At 48.7% G+C, this 25573-nt stretch overlaps 1 protein-coding gene across 2 annotated transcripts in view; it reads left to right on the forward strand.

The window, feature by feature from the left end:
* Nucleotides 1-22413, forward strand: part of NIM1K (NIM1 serine/threonine protein kinase) — a 33724-nt gene extending 11311 nt beyond the window's left edge. Inside the window, exons 2-5 of one of the 2 annotated variants that reach the window (XM_039911549.1) lie at nucleotides 8280-8327; nucleotides 9011-9398; nucleotides 16668-16936; nucleotides 21370-22413. In XM_039911549.1, coding sequence (XP_039767483.1) covers nucleotides 9104-9398; nucleotides 16668-16936; nucleotides 21370-22119 — 1314 coding nt within the window. In that variant the 5' untranslated portion in view covers nucleotides 8280-8327; nucleotides 9011-9103 and the 3' untranslated portion in view covers nucleotides 22120-22413. Of the gene's footprint in view, nucleotides 1-8279; nucleotides 9399-16667; nucleotides 16937-21369 lie in introns of both variants that reach the window. The other variant, XM_029059489.2, reaches the window with a different exon arrangement.
* The last annotated feature ends 3160 nt before the right edge of the window (nucleotides 22414-25573 follow it).

A 25573-nucleotide genomic window follows, 5' to 3' on the forward strand; every position in this document is an offset into this window, starting at 1 on the left:
ACAACCCAGCCCACGCAGTTTGCTCTAGTGCTTACCTTCTCACTGTGCCTCGATCTCATCTATTTCACTGCCAACCCCTAGCCCATGTCCTTCTTCAGGACTGGAGTGCCCTCCCTCCTCAAACCTGACAGATACTTACTCTCCCCCTCTTCAAAGCCTTATTGAAGGCACATCTCCTCCAAGAGGCCTTCCGAGACTAAGCCCCATTTTTCCTCATCTCCCACTCCCTTCTGCCTTGCCCTTTTCTCTTCCTCCCTCCCAGCCCCACAGCATTTATGTACATATCTGTAATTTTATTTATTCGTATTGATGTCTGTCTCCCCTGCTCTAGACTGTGAGCTCATTGTGGTCAGGGAATGCCACTGTTTATTGTTGCACTGTACTTTCCCAAGCGCTTAATACAGTGTTCTGCACATAGTAAGAACTTCATAAATATGATTGACAGAATGAATGATTAGATAACCAGATCAGACACAGTACCTGTTCACTCAGTGGTATTTATTGAGCTCTTACTGTGTGCACAGCACTGTCTGCTGTGTGACCTTGGGCAAGTCCCTTAACTTCTCTGTGCCTCAGTTACCTCATCTGTAAAATGGGGATTGAGACTGTGAGCCCCACATGGGACACACATGGGACAATATGATCACCTTGTATCTACTCCAGTGCTTAGAACAGTGCTTGGCACGTAGTAAATACCATAATTATTATTATTACTAAGTGCTTGAGAAAGTACAACAGAATTGGTAGATGTGACCCCTGCCCACAAGGAGCTTACAGTCTACGGGGGAGACAGACATTAAAATAAATAATAGGGGATAAGGAAATGGTAGAGTATAGGAGTATTTACATAAGTGCCATGGGGCTGCAATGAGTAGCAAAGTGGTTAAGGGGTGCACAGTCACACAAAGGACTTAGTGAGGGAAGGCCTCTGGGAGTCAATCTGTTTTCAACATGCTGAGTTTGAGGTGCCTTTTCAGACAAAGAAAGATATGCTGGAGGAAAGAGGAGATGTAGGTTTATATGAGAGGTCACAGCTAAGGGGTCATCCAGGTAGAGGTGGTAGCTGAAGCCACGAGAGCTGGATAAATGCTCCAGGAGCCAGACGGGAGCGGGCCCAGAACAGAACCTTGCAGAATGCCCGTAGAGGATGAAAGGCAGTGAGCAAAACTGAGAAGGAACAGTCAGGTGGAGTAATCCTGTATATTAAGTGCTTACTGTGTGCTAAACACTGTACTAAGTGCTAGGAGAGAATCCACCTGTCTGCTCTGTAGCCTTGGGCAAACTACTTAACTTCTCTGTGTCTCAGTTACCCCATCTGTAAAATGGGGATCAAGACTGTGAGCCCCACGTGGGACAACCTGATTACCTTGTATCTACCCCAGCGCTTAGAACAGTGTGGATGTTCAAAGGGTGGACTATGATTCTATTTATCTTGATTACATTGACGCGAGACTATTTGTTTTGTTTTGTTGTCTGTCTCCCCGCCGTGGACCCTTTGTTGGGCAGGGATTGTCTCTATCTGTTGCCGAATTTTACATTCCAAGCTCTTAGTACAGCGCTCTGCACATAGCGCTCAATAAATACGATTGAATGAATGAATGAAAGTTTGTGGGAGACCTCCTCTTGGGGAAACACCTGGACCCCACAGCTCAGAGGATGTGGGATTAACGTGACCAGGTCCCACATGGGACTCACAGCCTAAGTAGGAGGGAGAACAGGGAGCAATTAGCCAGGAAGCCAGCTTTGAGGGGATTAGTGTACTGAATTATCTTTCTGCTTCTGGTTGATTAATAGGAAGCAGCGGTTGGTGGATGGATTGGCCTGGGGATAAAAGGATTAGTGAGTTTTCTCCCTGCCTTTACCTCCGGAAATAGCTGTCCTGCTCCCAGCAGTTTTGCCAGTCATCTTCCCCAACCAAAACCCACTCCAGACACCAACACCTTCCTCTCCCCACCTTGGTGTTATCCACTAGATGGTAAAATCCTTGAGGGCATAGATCACATCTACCACCTCCATTGTACTCTCCCAAGATTTTGAGAAGCAGCACGGTCTAGTGGATAGAGCACGGGCCTGGGTCCTAATCCTGGCTCTGCTGTATTGACCTCGTGCAAGGCTTGACCTCGTGCAAGGCACTTCACTTCTCTGTGCCTCAGTTATCTCATCTGTAAAATGAGGATTAAGACTGTGAGCACTAAGCCAGACAGGGACTGTGTCCAACCTGATTAGCTTGTATAGTGCCTGGCACATAGTAAGGACTAAGCAAATACCATAAAAAAAGAGCTTAGAACTCTACTCTGTACACAGTTAAATGCTCAGTAAATACCACTGATTGGTTATCTTGAACTCCCTAACTGTCTTTTAATTCTTACATTGAATTTACCACCAGAGCTCACTGGTTCTTCCTCTACAACATCTTCTGAATCTGCCCTTTCCTCTCCACCCAAGCAGTTGTTCCTCTGGTTCAATCTCTAGTCATACTGCAGCTGGACTTTGTTGCATTGTACTTTCCCAAGTGCTTAGTACGGTGTTTGGCAAACAGTAAGCGCTCAATAAATACAATTGAATGAATGGATTATTGTGTCAGATGCCTTACTGGTCTCCCTGACTCAGCCTCTCCCCATTCCAATCTTTATATGATGATGCTCCATGGATCATCTTGGAGCACTGCTCAGCCCGTCTCAACTCTCCTCAAAACTCTCCACTGACTTCCTTTTCTCTCCACATCAAACAAAATCTCCTCAATCTTGGCTTTAAGGCTTTCAATCAACTGGTCCACTGAGAAGGCAGTCATTTGAAGGTGAGTCCTGTTGTGTCCTGTTGGATTTATCGAGGGAGAGTTCCAGAGTCGAGAAGCTGCACTGGCGACAGGTTGAAGTGGGGAGAAGCGAGAGAAAGATGTTCAGTTGGAAGGTTTCGCTTCAGGAAGGCAGAGAGAGCAAGTTGGAAAGAGGTGGATGAAAAATGCTGTTATGTTAAATGGGAATGATGGGAACAAGAGAAAAGCCATGGAACCAACTGGTAACAACAGAAGGAAATATAAAAATGATTACCTTCCTCTCTATTCATATTCATATGAACACTAAGGGTGACTGATGAGGTGATCTGATCAGGGAGGTAGGAATTATTTAGGAAGGGCTCCTCTCCAGGAGGAGGGTTTTAGGGGGTGTTTGATTATGGGGAGTTGTTGGACCCTTGTCCAGCAACTTTGAGCAAGCTGTTAGAGTATCTCTGATTCTCTCTTCACCTAAATGAGAATCTGTTTTGAGAGGAGAGTATGGGGGTTGGTAAGGAAAGGCGTGGTATTGGTGAGGGGTTTGAATCTTTCACACTAAGCCCCCTCCCAGCCCTTGGCTGCCTGATGTTGAAGCAGAAACAAACCCAGCAGGGGGCATGGGCTAGTTGGCCCACTAGGCCTTTTCTGTTTTGGATTCTCTTCTGGCGGGGCTTGGCAAGTGGAAACTGCATGGACCCAGACCAGGTCCGGCCCATCTCAGCCCAGTACCATCCTGGGGTTTGAGTTAGATAGCAGGAGAGCATTCGTTCATTCAATCGTATTTATTGAGCACTTACTGTGTGCAAAGAAAGTGCTTGGGAGAGTACAGTATAACAACAGACACATTCCTGCCCACAATGAGCTCACAGTCTAGAGGGGGAGACAGACAATATAAATAAATAGATAAATAAATAGATAAATTATACATATATATATATATTTATAGACACACATATGTGCTGTGTGGATGGGAGGGGGGATCAATGAAGGAGCAAGTAAGAGTGGCACAGAATGGAATGGGAGAAGAGAGGAGGGCTTAGTCAGGAAAGGCTTCTTGGAAGAGTTTTGCCTTCAATTAGGTTTTGAAATGGGGGAGAGCAATTATCTGTCTGATATGAGGAGGGAGGGTGTTCCAGGCCAAAAGTAGCATGTGGGCAAGAGGTTGGCAGCAAGATAGAAGAGATGGAGGAATAATGAGAAGGTTAGCATTAGAGGAATGAAGTCTGGGGGCTGGGATGTAGTAGGAGAGTAATGAGGTGAGGTAGGAGGGGACAAGGTGATTAAGTGCTTTAAAGCCAATGGTGAGGAGTGTTTGTTGGATGTAGAGGTGAATGGGCAGCCACTGGAGTTTCTTGAGGAGCGGAGAAATATGTGGGGAGAGCATGTGTGAGGTATCTTGTCCCCCTCCTTATCCCCCTACTTGCCAGGGGGAAAGACTGCCCAGAAGCTGCTCAGAGCTCAGCTTAGCCTGAGCTAGGGGCCAGGATAGAATAGGATGGCCAGACCCAAGGCTCTCTAATGGACAGTCCCACTTTCAAATCCCTTTGTCATGTTTTGGATTTTGGGCCCCAAGCCTCCCCCTGCTGCCGCTGCATACTTCACACTGGCCCAGGAGGGGCTGCAAGGACTCTGGAGCAAGTAGGATCCCCAACAACTAGAGATAAACTTGTGGATGGGGAAGGAAGTCTGTCTTCTGCAAAATGATATGAATGACATTGTCATGTTATGCCTTGTGCCCGGTGAAACACACGTGACTATGTGGGTCTCTCCTTGTCAGGGCACAGAGGGGCCATCTACACATCCTAGGCCCAGGTTTGGACCCATTCAGAGTCTTATTTGATCATAGAGACCCCTTCCTGCCCCCCATCCCCAGCCCGCCCTGGAGGAAACTCTGTTCAGCGGAAGCAGGACCGACACCCCAGAACACCTTTCCGACCTTGGGGAAAGTTCTGACTGTTCTGGCCAGAGCAGACCCACAGCAGCCTCACAGCACTTATGTCCATATCCATAATTTATTTATGTTGATGTCTGTCTCCCCCTCTAGACTGGAGCTCTTGGGCAGGGAACATGTCTGCTAACTCTGTCGTATTGTACTCTCCCAAGCGCTTAGTGCTGCTTCTCTTGCTGCCACTCTTATCGACGAATGATTTTTACCAAATTCTCCTAGTTGTTTGTTGTCTCTCCTCCCCCACTTTGAGACCGTGATCCCCCTTTGGGACAGAGTCCCTGTCCGATCCTGTGCCCCTTTTCCCTCCCAAATACTCAAGGGGCTGGCCCATATTAAATTCAACCAATGTCGGCTACAGTAACAATAACGGTGATGAGAATGCTGCCATGGAAGTATAGAAAGAGGGATTTTGGCCACTGTGGCCTCATCCAGCTCCCAATATTCGTCATTGTTACCAATGAGAAGGGAAAACCTATTTACATGTCCAGGGAGGTCAAGCCCTGGTGATCTTGCATTATTGAGGTTGAGACATTGTTTCCTATAAACACGAGTGCTGTGTTTATGCCCCACTCCAGATTTTAAGGTCCTTGGGAACAAGGCTCATGTCTTCTCCTAGTATTCATTTCCAATGCTCAGTACAGTGCTCTGCACACAGTGGGTGCTCAATAAATACCACTGATTGATTGACTGCCTGGCAGAATCCTGGATTTGCCATATGCATTTTCCTTTAGGATTTATTCATTTATGTATATGAATGTCTCCTCCTCTAGACTGTAAGCTCCTTAAGGGCATAGAACATGTCTCTTTATTGTTGTATTGTACTCTCCCAAGTGCTTAGTTCAGTGTTCTGTACACAGTAAGCTCTCAATAAATACAGTTGATTGACTGACTGACTTCTGGATGCCCAATTATGGTCAGCACCTGTAGTTACTGTTGCATTTTGCTCTTGGCTAAAGTACAGTGATAGTCGATTCCTATTACTATACAGTAGAGTAAATGGACATAATTCCTGTCCAAGGAGTTTACAGTCTAATGGTACTATTGTTCATTCTCCTCACATTCATTAAATATATCTACACCTATATATATATTTGTATATGTATGTATATATATACATATGCATATATAAATGCAGAGGCCAGACGTAAATAAATGCATAATATCAGGATAGCCGCCAACTGGGGCTACTTTCATTCATTCATTCATTCAATAGCATTTATTGAGCGCTTACTATGTGCAGAGCACTGTACTAAGCGCTTGGGATGAACAAGTCGGCAACAGATAGAGACAGTCCCTGCCGTTTGACGGGCTTACAGTCTAATCTGAGAAGCAGCGTGGCTCAGTGGAAAGAGCACGGGCTTTGGAGTCAGGGCTCATGAGTTCGAATCCCAGCTCTGCCACTTGGCGGCTGTGTGACTGTGGGCAAGTCACTTCACTTCTCTGCGCCTCAGTTCCCTCATCTGTAAAATGGGGATTAAGACTGTGAGCCCCACGTGGGACAACCTGATTCCCCTATGTCTACCCCAGCGCTTAGAACAGTGCTCGGCACATAGTAAGCGCTTAACAAATACCAACATTATTATTATTATTAATCGGGGGAGACGGACAGACAAGAACAATGGCAATAAACAGCGTCAAGGGGAAGAACATCTCGTAAAAACAATGGCAACTAAATAGAATCAAGGCGATGTACAATTCATTAACAAAATAAATAGGGTAACGAAAATATATACAGTTGAGCGGACGAGTACAGTGCTGTGGGGAAGGGAAGGGAGAGGTGGAGGAGCAGAGGGAAAAGGGGAAAATGAGGCTTTAGCTGCGGAGAGGTAAAGGGGAGATGGCAGAGGGAGTAGAGGGAGAAGAGGAGCTCAGTCTGGGAACGCCTCTTGGAGGAGGTGATTTTTAAGTAGGGTTTTGAAGAGGGAAAGAGAATCAGTTTGGCGGAGGTGAGGAGGGAGGGCGTTCCAGGACCGCGGGAGGACGTGACCCAGGGGTCGACGGCGAGATAGGCGAGACCGAGGGACGGTGAGGAGGTGGGCGGCAGAGGAGCGGAATGTGCGGGGTGGGCAGTAGGAAGAGAGAAGAGAGGAGAGGTAGGAAGGGGCAAGGTGATGGAGAGCCTTGAAGCCTAGAGTGAGGAGTTTTTGTTTGGAGCGGAGGTCGATAGGCAACCACTGGAGTTGTTTAAGAGTGACACGCCCAGATCGTTTCTGCAGGAAGATGAGCCGGGCAGCGGAGTGAAGAATAGACTGGAGCGGGGCGAGAGAGGAGGAAGGGAGGTCAGAGAGAAGGCTGACACAGTAGTCTAGCCGGGATATAACGAGAGCCCGTAATAGTAAGGTAGCCGTTTGGGTGGAGAGGAAAGGGCGGATCTTGGCGATATTGTAGAGGTGAAACCGGCAGGTCTTGGTAACGGATAGGATGTGTGAGGTGAACGAGAGGGACGAGTCAAGGATGACACCGAGATTGCGGGCCTGAGGGACGGGAAGGATGGTCGTGCCATCCACGGTGATAGAGAAGTCTGGGAGAGGACCGGGTTTGGGAGGGAAGATGAGGAGCTCAGTCTTGCTCATGTTGAGTTTTAGGTGGCGGGCCGACATCCAGGTGGAGACGTCCCGGAGGCAGGAGGAGATGCGAGCCTGAAGGGAGGGGGAGAGGACGGGGCGGAGATGTAGATCTGCGTGTCATCTGCGTAGAGATGGTAGTCAAAGCCGTGAGAGCGGATGAGTTCACCGAGGGAGTGAGTGTAAATGGAGAACAGAAGAGGGCCAAGAACTAACCCTTGAGGAACTCCAACAGTTAAAGGATGGGAGGGGGAGGAGGCTCCAGCGAAGGAGACCGAGAATGACCGGCCAGAGAGGTAAGAGGAGAACCAGGAGAGGACAGAGTCCGTGAAGCCAAGGTGAGATAAGGTATGGAGGAGGAGGGGATGGTCGACAGTGTCAAAGGCAGCAGAGAGGTCAAGGAGGATCAGAATGGAGTAGGAGCCATTGGATTTGGCAAGAAGGAGGTCATGGGTGACCTTAGAGAGAGCAGTCTCGGTAGAGTGGAGGGGACGGAAGCCAGATTGGAGGGGGTCTAGGAGAGAATGGGAGTTAAGGAATTCTAGGCATCGATTGTAGACGACTCGTTCTAGGATTTTGGAAAGGAAGGGTAGTAGGGAGATAGGACGATAACTGGAGGGGGAAGTGGGGTCAAGAGCGGGTTTTTTTAGGATGGGGGAGACGTGGGCATGTTTGAAGGCAGAGGGGAAGGAGCCCTTGGAGATTGAGTGGTTAAAAATAGAAGTTAAGGAAGGGAGGAGGGCAGGGGCGATGGTTTTAAGAACTCTATGTTTGTGTAGGCCCATACAAAAGTCTGGAAAGTAAGTCCTCAATCAAATGTATCTCAATAGCATTCTCTTCTAATAAAATTGTTTTCCAAATAATCAATCAATGGTATTTAGCATTTACTATATACAGAGCATAATACTAAGGGCTTGGGAGAGTACAATACAAATGAGTTGAAGATCCGATTATGATGAATAGGTTAATGTTAATTTTTTCTCTCTGCCTATAGGAAGACCTGCCAAAAGTTTGAGAAGGCTGAAGGCTTAGAAGACATCAGGTATAGAAGACGACTCATATAAATGAAGACAGATTAAAAGGGTCAGGCAGTGGCCTAAATCACCTCTATCGGCTGCCCCGTGAGAAGGGATATGGCCTATTTTAAGTGGCCCCACTTAATCAATCAGTGGGTTTATTGAGTGCTTACTCTGTGCAGAGAACTGTACTAAGAGCTTGGGAGAGAACAATTCAATAGAGTTGGTAAACACGATTCCTGTCTTTGAGGAGTTTGCACTCTGGCTCTGGGCTCCCTCGGTGTGGACACCTGGGGTGAAGAACCAACAGAACAGAGGCGGAGAGTGTGGGGGTTGGGGGTGACCAGAGTGAATGGGGTGAGGGGAATCCCAGACCACGAGCAGCAGTGGGCAGCCCCCGGTGGCTTCTGGCCCTAACTGGACCAGACCAGACTGGCCCAAAGGAGTGTGGCATCCATCCCAGGGCATTAAGTGGTTCCCTGGACCCCATCCAGGGTGCGCTCAGGGAATTTTTGAAAGCGCGGGAGCCAGGGGACAGAGGGGCAGCGGAGGGCACTGGCCCGCGGGAGAGGAGGGGGTGTGTGTCTTCCACCCGGCCAGGAAAGCCTGCGCCATCCTCCGACTCCCGTCCCCATCTGAAAGTTGCCCATTGGCTCTGGGCTGAGCGCCACCTGCATCTGGACCTCCTGCGGACCCCGGTTTCCTCCAGGCTTTGAATCGACACCTGGTCCGCTCCTCTCTGCCCCAACCACCCTGGGCACCGCCGGTCCTGACCCACAACATGGAGCCTTGAGCGGCCGGGATGATGACCACAGTCCACGTGAATGGGAGGGGCGAGGGCCCCCCCCGCCACCCACAGTGGCCACACCGGGACAGTGCCAAGGACCGTGGCCAGGCCTCGCTCCCCGCAGAGGAGTCCGAGGGGCGGCAGCCTCGGCTGACCCCGTTGGAGAAGCTCACGCAGGACATGTCTCAGGACGAGAAGGTGGTGAGGGAGATCACCCTGGGAAAACAGATTGGCTTCTACCGGATCCGGGGCCAGATTGGCAGCGGGAACTTCTCTCAGGTGAAGCTCGGAATTCACTCCCTAACCAAAGGTAAAATTCGACTTTTAGTGGTCTGGTACCTATGGAGTCAATCCATAGTTTCTACTGAGTGTCCACTGTATGCAGAGGCTGGATCAGGCACCTGCCTTGTGCAGAGCACTGTGTCGGGTGCCTGTCATGCAGAGCAGTGTGGCAGGTGCCTGTCATGTGCAGAACATTATGCTGGTTGCTTATCAAATGCAGAGCACTGTGCCGGATGCCTATCAGGTTCAGTATCACTATGCCGGGCACTTGCCGTGTGAGAGTCACTGTGTTGGCCATCTGCTATCATCATCATCATCATCATCATCAATGGTATTAATTGAATGCTTACTGTGTGCAGAGCACTCTAAGTGCTTGGCAGAGTACTGTACAACAGAGCTGGAGACATGTTCCCTGCCCAAATCGAGCTTCATGTCTGTCTGCCCCTCTAGACCATAAACTCATCGTGTTGAATTGCACCAAGAAGTGCTTGTGATGTTAGCCCTATCAAAATCATCTCTCCTCTAGACTGTAAACTCACTGTGGGCAGGGAACATGTCTACCAGCTCTGTTGTACTCTCCCAATCGCTTAGTACAGTTCTCTGAACATTCAATAGATCTCATTGATGATTTACAATACGTAATTCGTAGATATGTACCTGAGTGTCATGGAGTTGAGGGTGGTGATTTATCAAATGCCCAGAGGTCTCAGATTCAAGTGCATAGATGAAACTGAAGGGAGAGGGAGCTGGGGAAAAGAGAGCATAATTGGAGAAGGCCTGCTAGAGGAGATGCGATATTAGTAAGGCAATAAGGTTGTGTGCCAGGCACCTGGTGTGTACAGAATTCTCAACTCAGTGCTGTGTCACACATAATAGAAGTTTTATCTGGGCGGATTTAGGACAGAGATATGAGATGGGATTGTGTCACTGTCCCAGGGGCAAGAATGTCCCAAGAATGGAGGTGAGTATCTTTATAGAGATTTTTTCCCCTACAAATATCCTCTCCTTTTGTCCATAGGGGACCATCCATTCAAATCTGGTAGCGGGGAACGCTTTCACCTAGCAGGGAGGAGTGGTTGGAATTAGTTACTGTGTCATTGTTCAGGCAGAAAACACCAACAGATTTAAGCAAGGATCGGATGTGTTTGTGGATGACTATGATGGAAAAATTGTTAAGCACTTGCTTTGTGCCAAGCACTGTACTAAGCCCGGGGGATATATAAGATAATCATGGCACCGTCTTAGAGCTCAGTTTAAGTAAGAGGAAGAGCAAATATAGAATCCCTATTTTATAGATGAGGAAATGGGTGCTGAGAAGTTAAGTGATTTGCCCAAGGTCACACAGCAGGCAAGTGGCAGAGCTGGGATTAGAACCCAGATCTTCTGACTCCCAGACCTGTACTCTTTCTACTAGACCATGTTGCTTCTCCTAAGAGAGGAGGTCTGTCTTGGGTTAGAAATAGCAGTGATGAAGTTTATTAAGAGCTTCCTGTGTACAGAGCACTGTACTGCACTCTGGGAGAGAATACACAGGTGGGAAGTAGACACTGTCTAATACTGCTGGGCCCTGTAGCAGCTGTCCAGAACAGCCCCTCTCCAGCGGAAACCTCGAGCCTCTGGGGTCGCTATCACAGATGGAGTCCACTCGCTGAGCTGCATGGAACCTCCTTCCTGAGCTCTGATGGACATGGAGAGGTGAGGGTGAGGGATCTTGAGCTGGGCCACTAGCCTCCCCAGACTCATGGGGCGAACAGGGAGAAGGAAAGACAGAGGGCAAGGAGAGGGAAGGGGAATGGGGGTGGGCCTGGACGCTGCAGTAGGCTGCCAGGACCTTGGCAGGCTGCCGGCCCTGGGCTGCTTTCATCTTGTTGGCCACCTCGGACAGAGGCTGACCACCACCCCACCCTACCCCCAGCTTCCCTGAGCCCCTACCCCCTGACTGCCTCACTGCCGGCTACCCGAGTCCATTCGCATCAGGCCAGATGGGACCGAGCCTTGGCCTCTTGTTGGGGGAATGGGGGCAGAGTTGCAGTCCAGGCTCCAGAGGAGGAGCAGGAGCAGGCCTGGCAGCCCCACCCCAATCCATGGCCACATGGTGAGTGGAGGTTCCCTCATGTCCACATCTGGCTGCGTCACCTGGAGGAGTGACCGGGAAGAATTTGGGAGCATTTAGCATCCGACCTCCCCGAGGTTTGCCGGGATGCTGCACGCCATTGGCTCTCCCAGGGAAAAGATTCACCTTTCCTCTAACCTTGTCATTTGCCACTGTCCATGTTCCCACCCAGTTTAAGTTCCTTAGGGGGCAAAAACTGGGTCTTTTACTTTTTATTGCCTAAGTGTATTGGAAAAATTACCTAACTTCTCCTTGCCTCAGTTTTCTCATCTGTAAAATGGGGATTCACTATCTGTTCTCCATCCTGCTTAGATTGAGAGAACCATGTGTGACAGGGACTATGTCTGGCCAGATTATATTGCAACAATTTTATTATTATTATTATTACTGCATTTCTCAAGCTCTAGCTCTATGCAAAGCACTGTTCAAAGAGCTGGGGAAGTCTACAGGATGTAGCATCAGGGACGGTGAGTGACCCCAGGGGGCTCACCCTGCTTAGGGCAGAAGGGATATTGGGAATAATTTAACCAGGCAGATTCAGTAAAAATGATTCAATCAATGGAAGGAAGGATGTAGGGAAGGATGGATTTTAACCATGTTGTGAAGATTGAACTGACAGGATTTAGTGACAGGTTGAATGAGAAAGATGAGCCAAGGATAACACCAAGGTTATGGGATTGTGAGACAGAAAGGAAGGTGGTGCTGTCTACAGGGACGGGAAAGTCAGTCGCAGGAAGGATGACATTTCCAGGTGGCAGTGGGGGCGGCCCAGGGAGCGACAATCCCGGAGTCTCTCTGAACAGTTGCCTGCTGTGATCCTCCAGTGGACTCCAGTGGACTCATGTCCTCCCCAACTCCCCTACTCCACCCCCATCCCTGTCCAGCTCTCTGCTCTGCCCAGGGGCTTTCCTTGCATTCACTCCTGGGAACTTGGGAAAGGCTGGGGCTCAGCTGAACTTCAAAAAGGTCTGGGAGGCAGGTTTCAGCCAGGCCCAGCTCTGCCGCTGGTCTGTCAGCTGACCTGGGGCCAGCTGAGAACCCCCGTGGGCCTCCACCTCCTCGTTTGTGAGATGAAGAGAATAAGAACAATAATAATGGCACCTGTTAAATGCTTACTCTGTGCCAAGCACTCTACTAAGCACTGGAGTAGATAGAAGGTAATCAGGTTGGATGCAGTCCCTGTCCCACATGGGGCTCGCCGTCTAACTAATACCAGCTCCTCTCTACCTCGCTGGGCTGGTGTGAAGAGAAAATGAAGTCATTGTGCTTTGGAAAAATAAATTGCTGGGCAAAGTCAAGGTCTTATTGTTGCTGTTCAGAGGAGGAGGAGGAAGAGGAGGAGAGTGGGTTAGCGCTTATTACAGTGAAGCTGAGAAGCAGCATGGCTTAGTGGAAAAACATGGGCTTAGGAGTCAGAGAGGTTGTGGGTTCTAATCCAGGCTCCAGTACTTGTCACCTGTGTGACTTTGGGGAAGTCACTTAACTTCTGGGTGACTCAGGTACCTTATCTGTAAAATGGGGATTAAGACTGTTAGCCCCACGTGGGACAACCTGATTACCATGTTCTACCCCTGGCGCTTAGAACAGTGCTTGGCACATAGTAAGTGCTTAAAAAATACCAACATTATTATTATTATCACAGAGCTCTGCACACAGTAAGTGCCCAATAAATGTGATTGAATGAATGAATGAATCTAATAGCCACCCCATGGGCTTAGAATTGGACTAGGGGTCATCTCTTTAAGGACTAGCCATGAAAGACCTCCCACCACCACCACCACCCGCTCCACTCTCTCAGCCCAGGACAGTCCTGGTTGGGCTGTTGGGCATCCTAAGCAGACCAACCTGATTCCCAAGTCTCCTTGCAGACCCCCCAGGAAGGTTGTACTATGCTTCCCTGAGGCACCATTCATTCATTCAATAGTATTTATTGAGTGCTTACTATGTGCAGAGCACTGTGCTAAGCGCTTGGAATGTACAATTCAGCAACAGAGACAATCCCTGCCCAATGACGAGCTTACAGTCTAATCGGGGGAGACGGATGGACAAAAACAAGATAACATAATCACGATAAATAGAATCAAGACGAGTCCTTGGCCTGCACTCTTTTCTCCACAGTGGCCTCAGGGCCGTGAATAGAAGCCCCAAAGCCTGCGGTACCTACTGGCCAGGGATCACTTGAAATCAGTTTGGCCTCAGGGGGGCTCCCCCTGAACCCATGGATTTCAGACCAACAGGTACTGTTGGAGCAGGAAGGAGGGGAAGCCACAGTCAGAGGTTCCCAGGGCTTCTGTTTCCAGTTCCAGGCTGGGCAGGTGATCCTTTCTTTATGGCACTGAACAAAAAGCAGTTGAAACAGAGTATCTCCTGCCGCTGCCTTGGCTGGTTCAGGTCTGCCCTGGAGCACTTGCTCCCTCCAACGATGGCATTTTCAGCACCAACAATAATTACTGAGCATCTTCTGTGTGCAGTTTGCTGTTCTGGGTACCTACACTATGTGGAGTCTTGATCTGAGGCCTCTATTATGTGCAGGGTACTGTACTGCACCCCTGCAGTGTGCCCACCACTGTACTGGGCTCCTTCTATGTGTAGAGTGCCATCCTGGGCCCCTTCTTTGTGCACTTTGCTGTACCGCCTCCCCCACCTCCCACCCCACACACATACACACCGTATACAGACCACTGTACTAGGTCCCTTCTATGTGCAGGGCACTGTGCTTGACCCCTTCTATGTACAAAGAGCAGTACTGGACCCCCCTCTCTGTGCACAACACTGTAATGGGCCCCCTCCTGTTTGCAGAGAACTGTACTGGGCCATTACTACCAGCAGTGTGTTGTGCAGAGCTCTTGGAGAATATACAAAAGCAGTAAAGGAGTCAGTCCTTGCCCTAGAGGAACTTATGATTTACTGCAGGTGACAGGAGACATCAATTGGTGAATATCCCAGAGGTGTAATTGAGACCAAATATATCAGTAGTAGACACAAGGTAAATAAGTAAATGAACTCTAGGAAGAGCAGAGTTTCTGAATCCAGGCAGGGCTCTTGAGGGGGGATGAGCTGTGAGGAAGGTTTGGCAGGAGGGGGCGGGTGGGCATGGAGAAGCCTCTCCCCGAAGGCCCGTGAGGTGAGCAGTGCCAAGGTCTTGGTCAGGGTGGGCTGAATTCCAGCTGCTGGAAGCAGCACAGGGCATCCAGGCACCCAGTTTCCCGAACTTCCACAACTGGGGCCCATCTCTGGGAATGCCAGGAGAGAGCTGCCCTCAAAGCTGGCACCTGGCAGCCGGGGCAGGGGCAGCAGGGAGGCGGTGGCTGATGCTCGCTCCTGTCTGTCTTCAGCCAGTTAATAGTGCTGTCTGTGAGTGTGCGTGTGTTTGTGTAAGCAGGAGGAGAGAACATCCGCTTGTGTGCCCCTGTGGGTGTGTCCACGAGTTATCCTAACTCATCTGTGATCCAATTTTATTTTTTTATGGTTTTTTAATTCTTTTTATAGTATCTGTTAAGCACTTACTATGTTCCAAACACCGTTTGAAGCGCTAGGGAAGGTACAATAACAGTAATAATAATGATGGTCTTTGTTAAGTGCTTACTATGTGCCAAGCACTGTTCTAAGTGCTGGGGTAGGTAGAAGGTAATCAGGTTGTCCCATGTGGGACTCACAGTTTTAATCCCCATTTTACAGATGAGGTAACTGGGCACAAAGAACTTAAGTGACTTACCCAAAGACGCACAGCAGACAAGTAGCAGAGCCGAGATTAGAACCCACAATCTCTGACTCCCAAACTCGTGCTCTTTCTGCTAAGCCACACTGCTTCTCTGTAAATTAATTAGGTTGGACGCAGTCCCTGTCCCTCAGGGAGCTCACAGTCTAAGTATGAGGAAGAAAAGGTATTTAGTCCCCATTTTACAGTTGAGGAAACTAGAGCACAGAGAAATTAAGTGACTTGCTCAAGGTCACACAGCAGAAAAGTGGCAGAGTTGGGATGACAATCCAGGTCCTCGGGAATCCCAGACCCATGTTCTGTCTACTAGGCCCCTCTGCTTCCAATTGCACCACCAGTCCCAGATTGCTCTGTTTGGCGTTTGCCCTGGCCAAGTGCCCCCAGTGTTATCTAGAGCCGCCCCCTTGGCCTGGCCCCAGCACCATGGGCAGCCGCTGGCCCGGCATCTCACGTCACTCATTTCCAGGTTCTTGGCTAGAGGAATCAAACACTTGAGGAATCAAGGAAAAGAATTTTTGACAAAAGAGTAGCACAATCCCAGAAGACTGATCCCTTTCCCTAAATTAGCACAATCCCAGATTACTGATTCCTTTCCCTAAATTCTTGATCATGCTTAAAGTGGACCCCTGAGAAAAGAAAGGCAGAGGTTTGGTGGATTTTTTTTTAGGTACGGTACTTAAAATTAATTCCACTAAAGTTCCTTAAGGGATCCATCATCAGTGTTTATTGAGCACCTATTGTCAGCAGAGTACTATACTGGGACTTCCTGTGAACAGAGCACTGTATTAGGACCTTGGGAGCATTCAATAAAAATAGAAGACTTGGTTCTTGATCTTTCAGTTTAGTGTAGGAGGTGGGCAGACAGACACAGATAATACATATGAAATTCAGTGGGAACAAGGAAAACATACCTACTACTGGTAACGACCAAAGTAAACCAAAGCTGGACAAATGGATCAATGTAGAATAAATAATGTAATTTCTACATGTGCGTTTGGGAGGTTGAGAGGATGTGGCCTCACCAGAGATGTTGGGTTAGTTGGAGGGTGCTTTCTTGGGGAGATGACTGTTTGGGAGGATCTGGAGAGAGGGAGGAAAGTGGTTGACAGACTTGAAAGGGAGGGGAGCTCCAGGAACAGGGAGAGGCCTAAACAAAGAATAGAAGACGGGTTTGTCAAGAGCAAGGAAAGCTATATGTTAGATTGGGCGGGTTGTGAACTAGGGGATAGTAGGAGAAGAGAGTGGAAAGCTAAGGTGGCACCTGGTGGATTATAATAATAATTACTGTTATTATAGTAGTCATTGACCACGTACTACATGTCAAGAACTCTCCTAAACCCTGGAGCAGATACACAATAATCGTAGCAGATATGGTCCCTGCCCGACATGAGGTTTAGAATAGTACCGTGAGGTTACCGAAGTTTGTGTAGCACTCGATAAATCCCAGGCTCCTTTTGGATTTTCAGAAAAAGTGGCTATTAAGATCCTGGACAAGACCAAATTAGACCAGAAAACACAAAGGCTGCTCTCCCGGGAGATTTCCAGCATGGAGAAGCTGCACCACCCCAACCTCATCCGCCTCTACGAGGTGGTGGAGACGCTGTCCAAGGTGCACCTGGTCACGGAGTATGCCGGCGGCGGGGAGCTCTTCGGGAAGATCAGCACCGAGGGGAAGCTCTCCGAGGCGGAAAGCAAGCTCATCTTCTCCCAGATCGTGTCTGCGGTGAAGCACATGGTGAGAGCGAGAGTCATGAATAGTGGGGCTGTTGGTTAAACGTTTACTATGTGCCAAGCATTGGGATAGAGATAAACTAATCAGGATAGAGTCCCTGCCCCATGAAGTGCTCATGCCCACGAGGGTTTCCGATTTTCATTCCCTCCTCAAATCCTGTGTCCCCCCACCCTCCCTATCAATTGCCCCTAATGATCTCACCACCTATTTCATCGAAAAAATTGAAACCATCAGGCGTGATCAGCCCCAAATCTCCACCTGCACTTCTCCACTCCCATCCTCCTCCTGCTTCCTCTTAGATTCTGTCAATCTAACAATCAATTCCAACCTACCCAGTGGGATTGCAAGAGATCTCAGTCAGTCAATCGTAATTATTGAACGCTTGCCGTGTGCAGAGCACTATATTAAGCGCTTGGGAGAGTACAGTATAACAATATAACAGACACATTCCCTGCCCACAGTGAGCTTCACCTGTACATTCAACCCAGCTCTTTGCACTTTATTAAAACACTTGTCCCCTCTCGTCTTCCCTCCCTGACAGCCATCTTCAATGGCTCCTTCCCTACTGTTTTCAAACATGCTCATTTCCCCCTATCCTAAAATACCTTCCCTCAACCCCATGACACCCTCCAACTACCTCCCCCTCATAACTCCCTCCTAACAATTCCTTTCTAAACTCTTCAAGCAAGTGGTCTGCACCTGCTGCCTCTACTTCCTCTCCTCCACTTCTCTTCTTGATCCCCTCCTACCTGGCTGCTGCCCCAACTGCTCCATGGAAACTATCCTCTGTAAAGTCACCAGTGGCCTTCTTCTGGTCAAATCCAGTAGTCTTTATTGCATCCTAATCCTCCTTGACCTCTTAAGCACTCCCTTCTCCTTGGGAGAAGCCAACCTTGGCTTCACTGACACTATCTTCTCCTGGTTTTCCTATCTCTCTGGCCACTCCTTCTTGATCTCTTTCACAGGTTCCTTCTCTGCCTCCCACCGTCTAACTGTGAGGTGTCCTTCAAGGCTCAGGTCTGGGTCCCTTTCTATTCCCCAGCCCAGTTCTGGGTCTCCTCCTATTCTCCATCTACACCTGATTCCTTGGATAACTCACTCGCTCCCATGGCTTCAACTACCCTGATAAGTCATCAGTCAAAGCTGATGATTCCCAAATGTACCTCTCCATCCCTGATCTGTCTCCGCTGCAGTGTCACATTTCTTCCTGCTTTCGTGACATCTCTATTTGGGTGTCCCACCAATACCTCAAACTCAACATGACAGAAACAGAACTCCTCATCATCCTATCCAAACCCCAGCTGCCTTTCCCATCACTGAGGACAATTCTGCTATCTTCCCTGTCTCATAAACCCATAACCTTGGCATTATCTCCCATTCATCTGTTTCATTCAATCCACATATTCAACCTGTCACTAAAATCCACTCTTTCCTGTCCACCAACTGCTACCGTGCTGATCTAAATACTTATATCCCACCTTGACTACTCTGCATCAAGCTGCTCACCGGCCTCTATGCCTTCTGTCACTGCCCACTTCAGTCTTTTCTTCATTATGCTCCCTGGGTCATTTTTCTTAAAAAGAAAAATGCTCAATCTATGTCTGCCCCCTCCTCAAGAACCTCCAGTTGTTGTTCTTCCATCTCCACATAGAATAGAAGCTCTTTACTGTTGACTTTACTTTTGGCATTTAATCGCTTCTCCCCCTCTTCCCCTACTTCCCTGGTCTCCTAGTACAACCCCGTCCACACACTTTGCTCCTCTAACAGCAACCCACTCACTTGTATCTCAATCTCATTTATCTCACTGCCAGCTCCTTGCCCAGGTCCCCCCTCTGGCCTGGAATTCCCTTCACCTTCATATTGAATAGACTACCAATCTTCCCCTCTTCAAAACCCTCCTAAAATCATATCTCCTATCATGTGGTCGCCCCTATCCAAACCCTCCCTACCCTGTCTCAGCCCTCCCTCCTACATCACCTATACATTTGGGTCTGTACCCCTTAAGGACTATGATATTCACCTCTTCCCCAGCCCCATAGCACTTTAGTACTTAACATCATTGTCACCATCGTCAGTGATATTTACTGAGAGCTTACTATGTGCAGAGCACTGTACTAAGTGCTGGAGAGTGTTATACAACAGACTGAGCAGACACGTGCCCTGCTCACAATGAGATTGCAGTCTAAAGGGAGAGACAGACATTAATATAAATAAATAATTATATGTAATTAAAGATAGGTACATAGAAGTGCTGTGGGGTGGAGAGTGGGGCAAGTATCAAATGCTCAAAGGTCACAGATCCAAGTGCATAGATGATGCAGAAGGAAGAGGGAGCCAGGGAGCCGGGCTTAATCAGGAAAGCCACTTGTATGAGCCATGACCGGTGACCATCTTTAATTTATTTTAATGTCTCTCTATCTCCCTCTCTAGTCTGTAAACTCCTGTGGGCTGAGGTTGTCTACCTATTCTATTCTATTTTCCCAAGCACTTAGTGAAGTGCTCTGCACACAGAGCAAGCTTAATAAATACCATTGATTGAGGGAGAACAGGTATTACATCCCCATTTTAAGATGAGGAAACTGAGGCACAGAGCACCTAAATGACCCACCCACGTTCACACAGCAGGCAAGTGGCCAAGTTGAGATTAGGACCCGCTCTTCTGACTCCCAAGTCCGTGCTCTTTTCACTAGACTGTGCTGCTTGCTTCTCAGTGCTGTTCAGGGCCCTTGGCCTGTCGCATCCCAAGTCCAAGACTTAGCCTCAGGAGGTGAGGAAGGCTACGCAAGTGGTGGGTTTGCATTTCGAGGGGCCATTTTGCTGTTGCTGCTGCAGTTCTCTGAGCTGAGGGCAGCCTTTCCTTCCTTTACAAACTTCACAAACTGGCCAAAGCAGGCGCACAGACAGGCTTCCTCAGGACGGACCCAGCTTTGTCCACTCGCTGTGACACCACTCCGTGGTAGATTCTAAAATCTTCTCAAAATCTCAGACCCACACTCCGGGCCCCAGGATTCTATAGGAAAGGAGGTTGACTGGAGTCACGTAGAGGCACCGGTGGGGAATTCTTGCTGGCTGCAGTCATTCCTAAACCAAGCAAGAAGGCTCAGCCACAGGAGCTTAGATTGAATACAGAGAGGAGACAAAGAGAGAAGTGGGTTGGAAGGCAAAAAGAGAGAGGTGGGTTGGAAGGAAATAAGAAAGAGGTGGGTTGGACCCCAATTCTTACCCTTCAGCCCACTTACAAATAACTATAAATTCTTTTTAGAGAGGGGAGGGGGAAGAGAATGTGTGAAAGCCCCATGGTCATGAGAGGCTGTGAGACAGAGATGAAAGGAGAGGTGATTGTGTGGGGACCTGGGTGTGCATATGTGTGCGTGGACTGCTAACTCCTCTTTGTTTTCTCCTCACTCTGTGGTCTCTGCAGAGAAGGAAAGGGAATTGGAGAGGAGAGAAGCTGAACTCAATCTCCTCGAGTGTACTAGCTGCCCTCGGGGAAGAACTAGCAATAACTATAGGCATTTTTGTTTGGGAAAGTGGAGGGTCCAACTTTTGTGACTGGATGGTCAATATCTCAGTCTCCCTGTCCCCTTCCCCACACGGGTTATTGCAAAATTAGAGGAAGGAACAGAGTTTGAAGAGGATGAAAATCAATCAATCGTTTTTATTGCTCACTTACTGTGTGCAGAGCACTGTACTAAGTGTTTGGGAGAGTACACTACAACAGAGTTGGTAGACATGTTCCCTGACCGCAATAAGCTTACAGTCTAAAGCGGGAAGTGGGCAGATCCTGTTCCTTTTCTGTTGCCCTTTCTAGAGGAATCAGCCAGTGGGATTTATTGAGCATTTATTCAGTACAGAGCAATGAAGTAAGTGCTTATGAGAATACAGTACATTTCTAGAATGGCACAAAGAGCAATCAAATAGAAATAATTCCCCACAGAGGGACGTCCTGGCTCTCTGTAAGCTTGTTGTGGGTGGGGAATATATCTACTATACTGTTATACTGCGCTCTCCCAATCGCTTAATACTATGCTCTTCAAACATTAAGCACTCAATATATATGATTGATTGACTGACTGACACTCTCATGCTCTGGGAATTAAAGAGTAGCATGAGACCCACTTTGGAAGACAACTTGGGAATGGAAGTTTGGTTCCCTTCACTCCCAGGCCAAATAAAGCAACCCTGACTACCTAGCTGTCAAAGGATAGGTCTACAATAGCAGATTCCTGGATAATTTGGCCCCCAAGATATACTCTGGCCTGGAATATCTGAAAATTTCAGGCTGAAATAACCTTCTCCTGAAATATCCAGATGATTGAGATCCACGTTCTTATTGGGGCCTTCGTTTCTTCTCGGGCTCAGCATAAACTTCACCCCCTTCTTATTCTCAGCCTGAAGTTGAAAGTAAAGACATTTTCTCCTTCCTCATCCCTCAGCACGAAAACCAAATTATCCACCGAGACCTGAAGGCGGAAAACGTGTTCTACACCAGCAACACCTGTGTGAAGGTAGGGGATTTTGGGTTCAGCACGGTGAGCCACCGAGGGGAGATGCTGAACACTTTCTGCGGGTCTCCCCCCTACGCGGCCCCCGAACTCTTCCGCGACGAGCGCTACGTGGGGACATCCGTGGACGTCTGGGCTCTGGGGGTGCTCCTGTACTTCATGGTGACGGGCACCATGCCGTTCCGGGCCGACACGGTGGCCAAGCTGAAGAAGTGCATCCTGGAAGGCGCCTTCGGCCTGCCCGCCCACGTCTCCCTCTCCTGTCAGAGGCTGATCCGTGGCGTGCTCCAGCCGGCACCCGCCGAGCGACTGGGCATCGACGCCATCATGAGCGATGCCTGGATGCGAGGGATGCGGTACCCTCTGCCCCTGGAGCCTTTCCGACTGGATCCCCGCCATCTGGCAGAGGCTGGCGGGCTCCGGGAGGAGGAGTGCGAGGTCAAGGCCGCGTTGGAAGCGCTGGGGATTACTGAAGAGCACATTCGGAATAACCAGGGGCGAGACGCCCGGAGTCCTATCACCGGGGCCTACAGAATCGTTTTGCACCGAGTCCAGAGGAAGCGGGCTCTGGACAGCGACCCGATCGTCACCCGCCCGGACTCTGGGGCAGGAAACGCAAAGAGAGGGCCCAGGTTCTGCCGGGGCATGAGACACACCTCCAAATTCTGTGCAATCCTATAAATGGGCGTCGGGTGGCTGGGGCCATTCCCCCAGCTTATTTTTCACAGGTTTTTCATTTTTCCTAGTCATCTGGGAGAGACTTTTCTAATTTTTAAATAAATTTAACGTGCCACCTCTTAGTGTGGAAAATGCATTTCTGCCCCGCGGAAGTCTGGCATAATGGGAGAACCAGCAGCTCTCCAGAAGCTGGCCTGTGAGGGAGACCGAACCTGCCGCTAATAACTGGGCCTGTCCACTCTTCTTCCCCGACTCGAAACTCAGCCACGTAGAACTCAGCAGTGGGAGAGCTGCTTACGAGGTAGGGCAAGTACTCTCGACCCTGCAACCCCATCCAGCTATCACCCCCACCCCACCCCCATCTTCTCTGCTCCCATTCCTGTCCCAACTCCTGGAATGGATCACTTATACCCTCTGCCTTCACACTTTCTCCAGGGACTCTCTTGACCCACCACGATCAGGCTTTAGACCCCTTCACGCTACCGAGTCTACTCTCTTCAACATCACCAATAACTTCCTTATATCCAAATCCAACAGGCTCTACTCTGTCCTAATGCTCCTGGATCTCACAGCCGCCTCTGACCCCATTTTTTTATTCTCCCACCCCTCTTGAAACACTTCCAGGCTTGTTTTCCGTTGGGTTGGTTTTTTTTTTCATGGTATTTGTTTAATGCTTACTCTGTGCCAAGCACTGTATTGAGCACTAGGGTAGCTACAAGCTAATCAGGTTGAACACAGTCCATGTCCCACCTGGGGCTCACAGTCTTAATCCCCATTTTACAGATGAGGTAACTGAGGCACAAAGGAACGAAGTGACTTGCCCAAGGTCACACAGCAGACAAGTGGCAGAGCCGGGATTAAAATCTAGGGTCCCTGACTCACACCTCTAGACTCTTTCCAGAGAAGCAGCATGGCTCAATGGTGCCTGGGCTTGGGAGCCAGAGGTCATGGGTTCGAATCCCAGCTCTGCCACTTGTCAACTGTGTGACTGTGGGCACGTCACTTCACTTCTCTGTGCCTCTGAGCCTCACGTGGGACAACCTGATTACTCTATATCTCCTCCAGCGCTTAGAACAGTGCTCTGCACCAAATAAGGGCTTAACAAATACCAACATTATTATTATTTCCACTAGATCATGCTTCTTCTGGGTTGTGCTGACACGGTGCTAACGTAGCTCTCCTACCCCTGAGCAGTCTTGGGGGCTGGGTCCCCTTCCGTCTCTCAGCCTGTGACTGTGGATGTCCTCGTAGGCTGGATTTCTGGACTCCTCCTGGTCCCTATCTACACCCTCTCTCAGGAAGCTCATCTGCTCACATGGCTTCAGCTCCTATCTCTATGTGGACGACTCCCTTATCTACCTCTCTAGCCTCCACCTCTCCTCTAAACTCAGTCCTGGAGTTTCTCTTGCCCCCAGGACACCGCCAGTCGAAATATTCCACCAGCAATGGTTGATACTTAACTATTCATCTTCCCTCCTGCATCTTCTCCTCCTCCCTTTCCTCAGTTAATAACACCACCATCCTCCATAGCCCAGCAGTCTGCCACCTTGATGTCACCCTCAACTCCTTGCTGTCTTTTGATCCTCATGTTCAATTGAGAAGCAGCGTGGCCTAGTGGTAAGAGGATGGGCCTGGGATTTGGGGGATCTGAGTTCTGACTTCTGCTCTGCCTCTTGCCTGTTTTGTGACCTCCTCTCTGCTTCAGTTTCTTTAATCTGTAAACTGAGAATTAGGTACCTGTTCTCCTTCTTTGACTGTAAGCTCCCTGTGGGACACTGGATATGTGGTAAGCACTTAACAAAGAGCAATTATATTTTACAAGCGCTTAGTACAGTGTTCTGCATACAGTAAGCGCTCAATAAATACAATGAAATGAATCCATTTTTATTAAAGGCCAACCCAAAACCCTACTTCCTCCCCCAACCTTTCCTGATTAATTCTCCTCAGAACACATATCAAGCCATCAGCCATCTCTAACCGTGATGTACTTATGCATTCTCATCTCTTACGTACGTATGCTTGTTCAATTGCATATTTGATTACACATTTTGACTACTCTGTAAATAACTTGTGTCTGTCTTCCCCTTGGTGTGTTAAACTCCTTGGGGGCAGGAAGTGGGTCATATGACTGCTTTGTACTTCAAGTGCTTAGTACAGTGTTTTGCACCTAGAAAGTGCTCAATAAATTCTAGTATTACTGGAAAGGAGTGTGGACCTCACATCGGTCTTAGCCCCTTTTGCTGCTGCCGATAGAACTCAGAGTTAATAGCTTAGTCTTTAAGCTCAAAGACCAGCTGTGACCATTTAAAAGTGAGTTTCCCTAAATGTTTCTTCAAATATGTTTTCATTCGGTAGTTGTGCCTTTCAAATCACAAGATACTTTCTGGTAGAAGGTTGATGGTTTGAGTCTGTATGGAGCACCTTTCAGCTACAGTTAAGGGAGCTGGAATTACCTCTGGAATCAATGAATTATGCCCTTTATATTGAGTTCAGGGAAAGCTCTTGGTAAAGTATACCAGCAACATAAGGCACAGTCCCTGCCCTCTAAGAGTTTACAATCTGGTGGGGGGTGGGAAAGAGCAGGGATGGGGACACATTTTTAAAGAGAGGGTGCAGAAGGATTGAGGCAGTACTGTAAGTGTATCAAAACTAAATGGCTTAGTCACTGAATGTACAACTGAATATACCTAGACATAGTACTGAGAATAGATAAAAATACTCAAGTACTACAGCTGTCTGTAATAATAATGTTGGTATTTGTTAAGTACTTACTATGTGCAGAGCACTGTTCTAAGCGCTGGGGGAGATACAGGGTAATTAGGTTGTCCCACATGAGGCTCAGTCTTCATCCCCATTTTACAGATGAGGGAACTGAGGCCCAGAGAAGTGAAGTGACTTGCCCACAGTCACACAGCTGCCAAGTGGCAGAGCTGGGATTTGAACCCATGACCTCTGGGTCCCAAGCCCGGGCTCTTTCCACAGAGCCACACTGCTTCTCACTGTATTGGGTGAGAGAAGCTATCGGGGAAGGTTTTTGGAGGTGGTGGGATTTTAGGAGGGCTTTGAAGATGCAAAGACCTGTGGCATGGCGGATTGGAAGCAGGAGTTCCAGGCAGGAGGAAGAACAAGCGGTTTGTGGGTGAGGTCTCTGTACTGGGTACCCACCATATGCAGATTAAAAAACTCCTCAGCCACCAATATTGCCCCTCCACCACTTGGCAGGTGTCAGATATGGTTCAGAAATGTTGATTGCCTCTTCAGGAGGAACCCATGCTTCAGGAACCAGCAGCTTTACAATGAGACCCCCCCCTCCCACCCACATACACAAGACCACCACCTGCTCACCCTCTCACCTTGACATTTACCCTTTCGGTCAGCCTTGTTATACTCCAGATCCATTCATTCGATTGTATTGAGTGCTTACTGTGTGCGGAGCACTGTACTAAGCACTTGGGAA

This window comes from Ornithorhynchus anatinus, chromosome 3 (genome assembly GCF_004115215.2).
Source record: "Ornithorhynchus anatinus isolate Pmale09 chromosome 3, mOrnAna1.pri.v4, whole genome shotgun sequence".
Lineage (NCBI taxonomy): Eukaryota > Metazoa > Chordata > Mammalia > Monotremata > Ornithorhynchidae > Ornithorhynchus > Ornithorhynchus anatinus.